The sequence below is a fragment of the Solenopsis invicta genome, chromosome 9 (genome assembly GCF_016802725.1).
Source record: "Solenopsis invicta isolate M01_SB chromosome 9, UNIL_Sinv_3.0, whole genome shotgun sequence".
Lineage (NCBI taxonomy): Eukaryota > Metazoa > Arthropoda > Insecta > Hymenoptera > Formicidae > Solenopsis > Solenopsis invicta.
The window spans coordinates 11,994,816-12,008,831 of NC_052672.1; the positions used below are offsets into that span (position 1 = coordinate 11,994,816).

A 14,016-nucleotide genomic window follows, 5' to 3' on the forward strand; every position below is an offset into this window, starting at 1 on the left:
CGCGACTCGGACCGATGCCTCTCTCGGCGGCCGCGTACCCATCGAGAAACGGAGAAAGAGAGGACGTTAAGCGAGAACAGAGAGGCAGATATACCGCCGGTCAGTCTTCGGCGAGTCTTCGCCGGCTAGTGTGAAATATCGCGCCCAAGTGTTACGAGCCTACGGCCACGCGGCGCGGTTTCTCGCGGCCTATCCTCCGCCGTCGCCGCCGACGGAGACGTCTGGTGCCACGACGGACGACGGCTTTTCCGTCGTTCCCCCTTCCGCTCCCCGCCGGTGGGATCGCATCCGTTTTCCTCGCGGGACGTTGCGAATTCGGGATCGGCGAATCGATCGACGGCGAAAACAATCCAGATTTTCATCCCCCTCTCCCACGCCGTGAGAGTCTGCCTGGAAAACGTACCGCGTCGCATGTGCTGTTTATTTTTCTTCGTACAAACAGTTTGTATTGCTGTTCAATTGAGAGTCGGAATCTCGATTGAATTTCCAATTTGAGATTATATCGGAAGGGGCGAAAGGATCGCAAGTTACAGGTGACGTGATTGGAGAACGCTGAAGGATGCAACCGGCGGGCGCACCGCGAACGCCGGGTTCTCCAACGCGTTCCTCGTGCCACGAGCGCGATCGGGAGCGCGAAAGGGAGCCGGATCGAGATCGCGAGCGAGAGCGTGGCGGAAGGCAGAATCGGACGAGTCCTGTGGACGATCGAGAGGATCGCGAAGAGCGGGGTTCGATCGCGAGGCAGAGTCTCGGGCCTCCTGCCGCGATCTCGGGGAGTCAAGGATTGCCGCTGTCTTTGTCGCTGGAAGACCGGGAGCTCTGGACCAGATTCCAGTGCATCACGAACGAGATGATCGTCACGAAAAACGGAAGGTACAATACATGCGTGCGAATTAGCGGAAGATTAATAAAAAGTATTTCATCTTGAAGGAAAGATCAGTTCCGACGCGCCACTGAACTTTTTTATCGCTGTAATTCATGATCGGCGAACATTCGACATGCCGCGAGAGAAATGATCTCACGATTTTCAAAACTTATAAGAACGAAACGTCGCGATCTTTCTAGTCGTGATGGGACAGACATCCAATATCCGATAGAAAATATTGCTTACTGGAAACAAAATTAACTAGAATCTCAAATAACTAAAACCGGAAATTGACAATTTAAGATTGAGAGAATAGCGTCTTTTAATACTTTTCTCCTTCTATTTTATATGGCAAGAAAATCTGATCGTGAACTAAAATGGAAGAAACTATCTCGATCTCTAGCTATTATACGCACACTTTCTGTTATTTTATTTTTAGAAGATTATGTCTGTTATTTTACTTAATATTTTATATTACAACGTAACAGCAATAGTTCGATGAAAACTTACTTTTAACATCTTTAAAATTGATATGTCACCAACAAGTTTTACGGCAAATAAAATATCACAGCAGCAGCGCATAAGAAATAAGTAATAAATTTTAACTAGTTTTAGTTTTTTTTTCCTTCTCTTTTAAAACTACTTTTCGGGAAATATGACAGTCAACGAGAATAGCTGGTTAGAATTTATCTATCGAAAATCATTATCATCGTTTCTAAGATATCATGTATCATTTCTAAATATTATTTGTTGCAAGGAATTAGATAATATCGATCAAAACATGTACTTAGTATCACCAAAGCGAACGATAAAGCCTGAAAACGTGGCGAGTCGGAGTTCCCCGAGATTATTGTGGGAAGATTCAGCCGTCGGCAATAAAACTTTACGATGCTTACAATCGTCTTGTAAAACGTTCTCCTGTCGAGCTGATGCCTGCGAGCAAGCACTTTACCTGCACACCCGCAGTCGACAAACCGTAATCGTTTTTATTAATACGCGACTCGTAAATGTATAGTCGCGCCGAGGAGACACAGTGTCCAGGTCCGCGCGGCGGTTGTCTTTTGATCCACGCCGTGGACCCCGTCGGCATCGATCTCTCGCGCGCACCCCGAAGACCCTCGGGGCTTTACGATCGGTGTCTTGCGCGCTCTTGACATGTCACTTTCGTCCGCAGGAGGATGTTTCCCGTGGTGAAGGTTGTTGCACGTGGTTTGGAACCGGCAGCTATGTACACTCTACTACTGGAATTCGTGCAAGTCGATCCCCACAGGTAAAACACATATTTTCTACATAATTCGACCTTTCTTAACTCACAAAAGTAGCAATGATTATTTTACACGCTTTATCCAAAGTTAACTTTTATTTTGCTTCCCTTCTTTCAAGTCTCGAGCACATCGAGATTTTTCAGAAAATATGTCAACATATTCGATAAGAGTGATCATAAAAAATCTATTTTAAACTATATTTTAAATTATAATTTAATTTAAACTGATAGTTCAATTTTTGGAGGACGAAAAGTAAACAGTGAATGGTACACGGGGTGACACAGTGAATGGCGAAATGGAATGGTTGTATACACACAATGTATACAGAATCAATTTTTCATCCACAAATTCTTTCTTTTCCCAGAGAGCAAAATTTTATTATTTCTATTATTTTTACTTCACCGTGCTTTTTAAATGTTTTTCTAAAAAAAAAAAAAAAAAAAGCGTCGAAATAATGTATAACTGAAGTAATCTACTTACAAAATATTTGTAAGTATATTATTTGTTCTGATTTTGTACAATGCGTAGCAAAGAATTTATTTCAAATATTACGTAAGCGATTTTATTGGCAACATATGCAAATACTCATATTACGTTTGTCATCGGTTCTAAAGGTTAAATCTTGACTGGTCTGGAATTTGTCAGCTGGAAAGTTAAATCATCTTTCAATTATTAGCGAGAGAAAATTGTGCCAGTTGCAAAATTATGCTGGGCAGAGTAGAAAGCGCGTAGCATCGAAATATTGCGTAGGTAATAGTGAACGAATGAGCGCGTTACCGATTTGCATTGATTTATCTCGCGAGCAGAAGGAACGGGGGGCGCGAAGGACACTAACAGGTCGTAATTACCGTACCCCTTTCGTTCAAGCATCACGTAACGTCGCTAAAGTCGATTCTAAACTTGTTAGTACATTATTTTTAACTCACAGGCGATTCGTCATCGATGTTGAACGAACCAAGAGGCATTCTCATAATAGTTTTTGCAAAACAATCTCGGGAGATGATCGAAAAAAAGTATACGAAAGACGATTCCTGTTGATCCTACGAATAATGTAAATTCTCTTCGCCGAGTCAGCTTATAGGATTTTCCCTGTTCTTGACTTTTTCCGCAAGAAGTATGCAAGCAACCTAAAGCCCCTTCTTTATTGGCGAAGAAACAGGCACCTAATAAATTCTTTCTTTTTTTTCTCCATACGTTTACATAAATCATTTGTGTTGAGATATAAAATTCCTTCTCTAATTAATTCAATGCCAGGTGGAAATACGTCAACGGTGAGTGGGTACCAGGCGGGAAGGCGGAAGTGGCTCCCCCTAATCCGATTTACATACATCCGGAGAGTCCGAATTTCGGCGCCCATTGGATGAAGGAGGCGGTATCATTTGCTAAGGTGAAACTGACGAACAAGTCGAACGGCAATGGGCAGATCATGCTGAACTCGCTGCACAAGTACGAGCCGCGTGTACATTTGGTCCGAGTGGGTGCCGAAGAACAGAGAACGGTACGTTTTCTTCTTCTTTCTCTCCCTCGTTTCTTTGCGTTTTTGGTTTATTTGCATAATTATTTTTAACATAACAAGTGTTCTCCGTTGTTTTATATATTTTATCGCTATATATATATAATTATTTTGCCGTCCATATATAGGTTCTCACTTATCGTTTCCCCGAAACGCAATTCATCGCGGTGACAGCGTATCAGAACGAGGAAGTCACAAGTCTGAAAATCAAATATAACCCATTCGCGAAGGCGTTTCTCGATGCCAAGGAGAGGCCCGCCGATTCACAAACTTATCCGCAATGTAAGTTGGCGCGATGCGTAATGCAAACGCATGAACGAAAAGAATATTGAGGCTAGATTAGAAATCGAAACCCGGGCTTCCATCAAATTTCTAATGATGCGAATAACGTTTTGCAGATGCTGGTGCATTGTTTCTACCGCAGCCTACAATGGGATACGAATACAACACTGCGGCGATAGCTGCCGCGCAAAACCAAGTGTCGGCTTGTGTTAGCAATCATTTCTCTAATTCCTGTACCGTCACCACGTCTGGTCACAGAAGCACCTGCAGAGCAGCGCCTTACACCTTGAGGCACAAGTACGTCCAAGATGGTAGGTGAAATTCTTTTACTGATCGATTAATTAAAATGTTAATTAAACCTCTGCCAAAAATACGTACAAACATTGCAAGAAAATATTTCCTTCTTTTTCTTTTTGGAAAAATACAAAAAAAAAACCGTGAATTATTTTTTCTATACACAGAACAGCACGCGGACGCGTACGCGCCGATGCCGCTCTTGCATTCCACGGCTTACGTGGCGGCTCCGGCCTGGTCGCCGCGGAGTCCGGAATCGCTGCAGAATCTCAATTCCGCATGCTTGCCGCCACCCGTGTCGCAGGAGTGGCCGACGTCGCCGTCGCCGTCGCCAACGTCGTCGCACACGGTCCTCGGCAGAGCCGTGATCGGTGCCGTCGCCACCACGACCACCGTAACCGGTTGCACTCTGTACGTGCCGTCGAATTTACCCTCCCAGGAGCAGCACGGCGGTCACTGCACTGAATCGTCTTGGATACATTCCAGCGCGCTGGAACAGCAACAGCAGCAACAACAGCAGCAGCAGCAACAGCAATCGTATTTGAACTTGAATCTCCACCTGCATCATCAGATGTCCCCGTACGGTTCTGTTTCGCATGCAGGGTTGCACCACGCGGGTTTACATCCACAAGGTACAGAATCCGTTCCTCCAGACGCGAACGAATACGTTCACGAGTACCATCACGCATCGCCGGTGCAATCGACCACCCCCGATCAGCATCGTCATCAGCAGCAGCAGCAGCAGCATCACTCCCAAGCGCAGATGTTGCACTTGCAGGCACTGCCGCAGACGGAAACGTCTTCGCCGGTTAGTGTAGAGTACGACAGTCCACCTAAAGAGCACCCCCACATACAGATGGGCTATCCCGAGCAAACCGCAGACACTTTGAACGATGTGCAACAGCCGGACGACGACAGACGATATCTGACCACGGTCGTCGACCGCCATCCTCATCACCATCATCCACATCATCACAATCATCATCGACAGGACACGGAGATCGCTGGCGAGCAGCCGAACGCTTGGACGCCCTTGACACCACCCCCGGCACCGCAGACAACGGCCATTTGACTCGAATTTGTACCTTGGAAATTATGCACAGGCATTACGCATACGCGAGAACGCACGTCCGAGCTCATTATTATGTGTAAAATCATCGCCGTGAGAAATATCGTCACAATATCGATTTGGTGACGCGGCGCCAGGTCGATGCTAAATATATTAAACGATTAATCAAGAAAATTTTTATCGCGCACGATAGATATTAAAATGTTCAATTTTATCGATCCGTCCTAAATAATGTAGTATTTCGATTACTTTTAATCGATCGCGAATATTAATATGTCAAGTATGAGAAAATAAAGTGCAGATAAAATATTCTTTTCTTAAATGTTTTGTTTTATCCATGTTGTAAATTAATATTTCAATATTGTAAATGTAATGTGTACGCGTGTATAGCAAAACTATTTCTCAAATATGAGAACGTTTTATGCAAGATGTATCACTTCCACACCTCATTACTTTAAAGTAATAATTTTCTTGGGCAAGTAATTGGCTTTAATTTTTTGCTAGGGAAGATATTCATCATAGTAGTAATCGTATTAATAAAAGGTTCAAGGTAGATCATAATTTACAGCGCCTCCTAATTTTTAGTACCATTATATCTTTTAATCAAGTTTCTCCAATCTCAAAGTAATTAGGTTTCTAGTAAAAATTTTATAAAAATTAATTAACTAAGGAATATAATTTATTATCCGTTTATATATGCTCCGCGAAAAATTTACGAGAAAACTTTCATGTTCATTTTATTTTATAATTTAATTTATTTTGTTGAATTAATTATATTAATAAATTATAGTGTCTCGACATTTTCGCGAAACCATTAATTTTTAATATACCAAAGAATTCGACAGTAAAATAATGAGTCAGACATCTTATGCATTATTGATTATATTGTTGTCTCTTCCTTATTGGCAGCAGGTAAGAATATCCGAGGATTATGGATGCATTCCTATGAGATAAAATAAATTCTTTAAAACCCCTAAATTTCCAACAGAAAGTAACGTGTAATAAATACGTGTTATCGTTACACGATAAAAAAATTTTCTCTTAATTATTTTAATTGCATCCGTATATATAAATGTACATTACATGCATATTTTTACGACCGACTGCTGCCAACCTTCGGTTGGCAAAAAACAGAGAGAATATGAGTTTCACCGAAGACGTACCTTTGTTACCTTAGTTCTCAATAACTACAGAATGATATGATCTCAACTTCACAATAATTCGGCGACAATGGACGCTGGCTTTCTCTCATCAATTTTCACCCCGAGGAATATCTGTAACATACATTGATTAGTCTAGATACGTTACATGTACTTATATATGTTGCAAATATTACTCACCCCAAGATTGTCTTCCAGTCTTCTTCCACTTCTTCAGATTAATTCACTCACTCACTCACTCGCGAAAATACGAATACGATCGCGCGATATTATTATATCTTGATCCTGCGAAGGACATTTGAAAAATATGCAAATATAACGAGAAAATTTATTACTGACTCACCGACCGATGCGCAACGAGCGGTGTTACTCAGCCACGAAGCTACGATGATACTGTGTAACACACAAACATAAGATTCAAAAATTAAAATTGTGCTCAAAATAATCGACATCTAAAAAGTTACTTTTTATACACCCAGAAAAGTCTCTTTAAATCAAAAAACATTTGTTTGACTCAAAGAAATTTGTGTATTGCTATACTGTTAACAAATTTCTTTGATTCGAAGAAATTTTATGATTGTTTTATGTCAAGAAGTAATGAGTACAAAAAATAAAGAGTTAAATAAAAATCGTAAGAAAAGCTTAAAGTATTTAGACATTACAAAAAAACTAAAAGTTTATGTAACAATTATTCATTGTTATTTCTGAATTCAGTGCATTTGCACGAATATCTTAATTCAAGAAGCAAACTGTGACCAACAGAAGCTACTGTGATCTCCTACAAAACCGTCGGAAGCCAACGATTCCGAAAAAACCGCTACGGTCTTCTATTAAAAGGCATTTACTTTCTATAATATAATATCTCTTTCTTCTTTTCATTTTTCCGCTTCTATTTTCTCCTTTATCTCCTTTTTTATATTTTTTAGTTTTTTCATCCTTTCTTCCGACTTTCTTCTTCTCAATCTTTCTTTCTCTATCAAAATTCTTTTATACATTTCCAGTTCCTATATCACTTTTTATTCTTTCCATTTTATTTGCCCCATTAGTAAAGTGGAATATAATAAATTACTTTTCTCGTGGCTGTTCTGTCGATATCAGTTAAATTTGTTCACTGTATTTAACAATTTACGGGATGCAGTTAAAATAATTAAGAGTACAACACAACTCTCGCGAAAACACGATTTTTATGACCACACACAATATAATTGCAAAAATAAAATAACCTCATAGCACTTTTTATGATATGATTGATATAATAATTTCAAATTAAATATTATCCATGTATCATGAATTGTTATAACTTAAATTATTTGATTTAGTGATTTTTTCGTTATTATGCACACTTGATCTAAAAGAATTAAAAAAATTTTTATGTCAGAAAAAAATATAAACGCCTTGTATGATATATGAAATAATCCCAATTATAATTAAGTATCATAATAAAACATCTTTAAAAAAAAAGAACTGATAAAGTGTTTCAATCAATTGATTACTATATCACTAACTAATGATATTTCAATAATCGGTTGATTAAAACACTTTATTAATTCTTTTTCTCAAGTGCAATAATACACATTAATTATTCTTCTCATTTCAATTTAAACAATTAGATAAAGCACAAAATATCCTTTTCAGTAAATAATCTTTGTTTTATTATAGGAACGAGTCGTTGATTGTGAAAGTTAATTAATTATGTACGCTGTATTTGTTAAGAGAATTATCGGATTTGGAATCTTCCGATTATCTCTCGTAATCGTATTAATAGTAGCAATTTATAGAAGTAATCGTACCGTTACCTATCCATTTGAGTTTCACATTAATAACAATATGGTGGTGATTTAAATATCATAATAAATACCAAAAAACGTCATTTTTTAAAAAATATTTCGTATTATGACGTATTACGTATGTAATTGTATGTCAGATATTTGATTTTTTGTATTATATATTTTGATAAAAGAATTAAAGCCCTTTGTTTTATAAATTTGTTAATATCAAATGCATGGTTTTATCTCAAGAGCGACTTACGTACGTAAGAAATTATTGTAAAGTTATACTACTAAAAGCCAATAAAAAAAAATAGCTTACATTTTATATAAAGGAAAGTTGCTGAATAACTTTTACAATATTTTACATTTTTACTTTATATAGAAACAATATTTAGTGACAAAAATAAAAAGAAAAAAAATAAGTAATATAGACATAAATTACCTTAATCAGCCATTCTAAGCTTATATAATAAGCTATAAATTTGAAAAAAAAAGAAAGAAAAGCAACACCAAAAAGAAAAGATGTTGAAAGGATATTTCCTTGCAGTAGACTTTTGCAGAGACCTGGTGAATGCACTCCGATTATAACCTGCGCACCGCTACGAATAAAAGGCTATAAATTTTTCAAATTTTTTGATAAAAATTGAAGGGTAAATTTGCACAAAACACCTCGGGTTCTGAACGGCCTAATTTAGAGGGTAAAATACTCTCCGTAGTTTAGATAATTCCATTGAGATAATTAAACCATCGATCGAAAAATTAAATATTTCTGATCAGTGGAATTTAAACCCAAATTTTTGGCAGGAAAAGCAGATACACAACTCTCCGTGTTACGATCGCTATGAATAATATCCAACAGTTATTCCAATGAAATCTATAAACCATTGAAAAAATTTTTTTAAATCTAGTTGTCATTAAAGTTTTATTAAAAAAACGTAAAGTAAAATTATGTTACATACAAAAAGATTATGATGAATAAAAATTATATGAACTTAAAATTCATATACATATAAAAAACATATTAAAGTAAAATTTATTACAGAACTTAAGAATGAATTCGTATGAAAACTTATTATATACAGAACAAAAGAATAAATTCATATGAAAAACTCATTATATATTATACATTTAAAGAATGCTCAATAAAAATTATGAAACTTAAAACTTATATACACATAAAAAACAAAAAAAAACTCATTATAAAACATATAAAGCAAACTTTACGTTATCGAGCATAATTCTTTAAATGTATTGTAATATATCACATACAAAAAAAATACATTCAATAAGAATTATTATAAAACTTAAAATTTACATATATAATAAACGTAAAGTAAAATTTATTACAAAATTTACGAATAAATTCATATGAAAACTTATATACAAAACAAAAGAATAAATTCATATGAAAAACGTATTATATATTATACATTTAACGAATGCTCAATAAAAATTATGAAAATTAAAACTTATATACACATAAAAAACAAAAAAAAACTTATTACAAAACATATAAAGCAAATTTTACGTTATTGAGCATAATTTTTTAAATGTATTATAATATCACATACAAAAAAAAATAATTCAATAAGAATTATTATAAAACTTAAAAATGAATGGCTTCCATTACTGAGAACTCTGTAACAATATATGTTTTTACATTCTCGTCTGAATTTAACAAATTCGAATTTCTATCTTTTTTTGGTTCGCATTTTCTTAACTTTGTTCTTCTGTTAACATTTTCTGTTAACGGTGTTCGATTTTCCGCCTCAATAGAAGACTTCTCCTGCCATTTAAGCAGAAAATGTTTTTTTGGAGGATTTAGATTTTCGAGTAACAACTGCGGAACTTCATTCTCACTTTGCATTTGATTTTGTTCGTTTGCATACTTTTTCTTTTCACCATGAACTTCTTGTTTGTGAAGGTTAAAATCACCTTTGGTAGAAAATGTTATACCTGAAAAAATAATTTTATAAAGCAATGCCATTAATTATCATGAAAAATACGGTTAAAAAATGTATTAAGAAAATTATTTCTTAACATCGTGTATGTATATGTATGCACATAAAAAAATATTTAATTTATGGTTAGTCATTAAGATATTTTACTAGGAAATTGATTATAATTAAATACTTAGATATTTTTAGTTAGATATTTTTTTTATATATGTTAAATATTCTTTTATACATGTATATATGTAAAATCAAAATAATCAAAAGTATATTTTTTTCTCAATTGCAAAGATAAAGTTCAAAATTATTCATATATCTCGATTTATTTCAATTTATATTTTAAGAAAAAAATAATATATGTATAAAATAACATTGTTTTGTATAAAATTAATATGTATGTTTCATAATACTAATAATAAGTAATCTTTTACATATATAAAAAGAGTACTTACTATTCTAATTATGAAACATACATATTAATTTTATGCAAAACATAATACATTATATTATTTTATTCATATATTATTTTCTAGTTATAATTTAAATTATAAATTGAAGTAAATCGAGTATATGGATAATATTTTTACCATAATTTTAATAAGTAATTAAAATATATTTACCGCAGCATATCTTTTTTGGAAATGTTTTCTCATGAAAACGCTTGTAGTGACGTTCCATGTTGAATTTTCGTCTAGACATCAAAGAACATTTGGGGCATTTCTGCATTTTCTCGTCGCCGACCATAACTTCGTTAGACATATCTAAAAAATATAATTATTATTAATATTATAACATTTTCATGTATAAACAATCTGTAACTGAAAAGTTGATACAGTTTATTCCGATTTTATTTTAAGCAACCAATAAATACATCTCCCCGAAACAACAAATATAAGCAAGAAGAAACAAAGACGATCTTATTAGAAAAAAAAAAAAAAATTATAACTACAACCCTAACAATGATTTGATCTTTCTCGAAATATCGTTAAACAAAAATTGTTGAACAAATATTTGAAAAACATGTATTTATTTATACATTTCAAAATTAATATGAAATTCGGATTTGAGATTCTTCGTTCTTTATGTACACCCCCCTAGCACTCACTGCTACTCCATTTGTTTTACGACTATGCCCGAATCATTACTATAAGATGATTTCTAAATGGAGTTTGCTAATATTAAAAAATACGGCCCGATGTTGATTCAGTATCGGCAATCAAACATTGATGAATAATACTGGCACAGTACTGACAATTAATTAGTCGAATACCGATCATGTACGATTTAGCAGTACTACTATAGTACATATTCAACATGTCAAACATGTACTGCTTTTATATTGACTTCTTTCTTTAATTTAAGTGTTGACGATATTTTGAATTATTAGTACAATTATTTTATTAATTATTTTATAATTAATAATATGACTTTAAACAATGAACAGCGCACGAGGCAATATGCTTCAAGGCATCATACATATATGTATATACGATTTAAAGCTAATACCGTCCCTGAGCTTGAGCTTCGCTTATCTCCGCGCGCAGTCTAGATTCTATGACAGTAAGCAAAATCGATCGAAAAGTGCGGCTGTAGGCCTGTGCTGCACTATGCATTTTATGTGCAATGGGCTTTATTATTTCATTCTTTTATGGGTACGTACATACGTGCACGCTCCGCGTATATGCATACGCGCAGCAGCCGCGCGCAGCGCCAAGCGAAAAGGAGGGATTCATCCAATAATTCATAGTGGTGTAGGTACGTTAACGTTAAGAATATGCGCATCAAACGCATAGAGCACTTATTATTTACTTAACAATTGTATTTGTTTAACATTCGATGAACAACAGGGATAAATTATGCTCTATGCGTTTGATGCACAAATTCGGAACATAGTCATAAAAAAATAATGTAACAGCGGAGTGTCCGTATCGTGCGTTGCATCGATAAATCATATCTTTCCTATTTTTCCCCTACAGATACTTTACTGTTTCGAAGCAACAAATTAACTTGATGAAATTATATAAGTACTCACTTTCCGTTTTAGGATTTAGAACGTTCAGTCTCGTATTCATTTTGATACGTCGAACAGCGAATGTGCACAAAGTTCTTTTTCCTCCTAGCGTTTAGATTTCTAAGCTCTGCAGCGACGTTATCACTATGACTGGAGCGTAAAGACTAACTGTTCAGCATAAGAAAACGTAGAAGTGAATTTCCCCGCCCTTCTCCCTACTCTTTTTCCCTTTTTTTACGGTAGCGATCTTCGATTCCACGAAAAGCGCTCGCTGCCTTTGCAGACATTGTCTCCGCGGCGCGACTGGCGGCGTCGCGCTTTAATGTGTCGGGCTCATTGATACACTGATCTATGCATTCGATTGCAACTACAAAAAAACAGTAGCAAACTTCAGAGAGCGGCGTCATTTTTTTGTCGTCATATTTTCCGTTTAACTCACGCGGCTCTTTTTGATGTAACTACTTGAGATGGGATGGGAGGGGGGAGAGGGAGGTAAAATTAGAATAGATATGTTAGAGCAATATTTGCCAAGTTAAGTTTAAAAAAAAAAAAGATTATCGATGTTTTCATTACTATATATATACAATGATTAAAGCCAATGATCTATATTCTCAATTCACATTTTCTTGATAAAAATAAATTTATAATAAGAACATTGTGTTCCTCTTTTAATATAAACAATTACCAAGAATATATTTTATAAAATAAAATGTACTTTATATGTGATGTATGTGTGTGTGTGTGTGTGTGTGTGGTATGCGTGCGCATGTCTCTATGTGTGTATTCGTCACACATACATATACGCGCGAGTGCAATTTATATGCTTATCATTCGGACCAACACTCCCGGTTTTAAGCATAGTGGTCAGCCAGTCAGCATGCTAGACCCGCTTTGCTCTTCTCTGATTGTTTAGGACTAGGACTTTGGGGTGCGGTCAAGATAATGTTACAAATGTTTTGAAGCATCTTTTGACTGGTTCAATTTTAAATTCTTTATTCTGATGGGTTAGTCAAATGCTTCGAAGTATTTGTAGCATACCAGTATAGGTAGTGTCTGATTGACCGTAGTCTTTACCTGCAAGTAACTTTTGAATATTCTATGTATCGAATCGGAGTGTCAATAACGGATCGAAATTTTCTCGGTAATTTATGGATTTGGCAATAAAAGAACGTAGTATAAATAAAGAGAAAAAAAAACAGCAGAGGGAAAAGGTCATAAATTTGAAAATGTGACTTCTCGTATCTATCAAACTCGTAAAAATGGACCGCAAATAAAGTTCTTTCATTCAAGAATATGCTTTTATGTATAAAATTTACAGAATATTCTTAAAAGCATTTTTCATTTCTTTCAATAGCTATCCGTGCATATTTGCCTATCTGCATTTTATTATTCTCTTTTTTCTAAATTTTTTTTATTAAGCTTCACTTCGTGGACTATTTTACGACTATTTACTGATTACCATGAGTGAAAAGGAATCGAGGAATCGAGGAGGCCAATTTTTACAAGCGACCTTATTTAAAAGTTTCATATCTTCTTCTTTAAAGTGTAAAAAACAAACTAATATATATTTTTAATAATCAGTAACTATTTACTGTCTTTCAGTGATTCCGTCTAACAGCGTATATGTCGTAGACAAATTTACAAGCAGAGTTGAGAATAGTTATGAACAGAATAATTTATTGCTTGTAACGAAAGTTGCAGTTAGAGTTATCTTTTTCCATTAACTGTAACTTTTATTCCTTTCTGTTCTATAACTGTAATTTAATTTAATTCTATTTTTTGGTAACTAGTAACTAATTTAGTAATTGCTTTTACAGTTACACTTTTACTTTACAT

General features: G+C 35.1%; 2 protein-coding genes across 2 annotated transcripts; one reads left to right on the plus strand and one right to left on the minus strand.

Moving 5' to 3' along the window:
• LOC105192802 (T-related protein) lies at positions 1–5,846 on the plus strand. Its single transcript, XM_011157052.3, has 6 exons — positions 1–873; positions 2,040–2,135; positions 3,385–3,628; positions 3,772–3,925; positions 4,042–4,236; positions 4,387–5,846. The coding sequence occupies exons 1-6, from the start codon at positions 560–562 to the stop codon at positions 5,289–5,291; spliced, it is 1,908 nt and encodes a 635-aa protein (XP_011155354.2). The 5' UTR covers positions 1–559; the 3' UTR covers positions 5,292–5,846.
• A 3,917-nt stretch (positions 5,847–9,763) lies between these two features.
• Positions 9,764–13,239, minus strand: LOC113003768. Its single transcript, XM_026134645.2, has 3 exons — positions 12,202–13,239; positions 10,790–10,930; positions 9,764–10,173 (listed from the first exon to the last, which is right to left on the minus strand). Exons 1-3 carry the CDS (start codon positions 12,239–12,241, stop codon positions 9,824–9,826), a joined length of 531 nt encoding a protein of 176 aa, XP_025990430.1. The 5' UTR covers positions 12,242–13,239; the 3' UTR covers positions 9,764–9,823.
• Between the last annotated feature and the right edge of the window lie 777 nt (positions 13,240–14,016).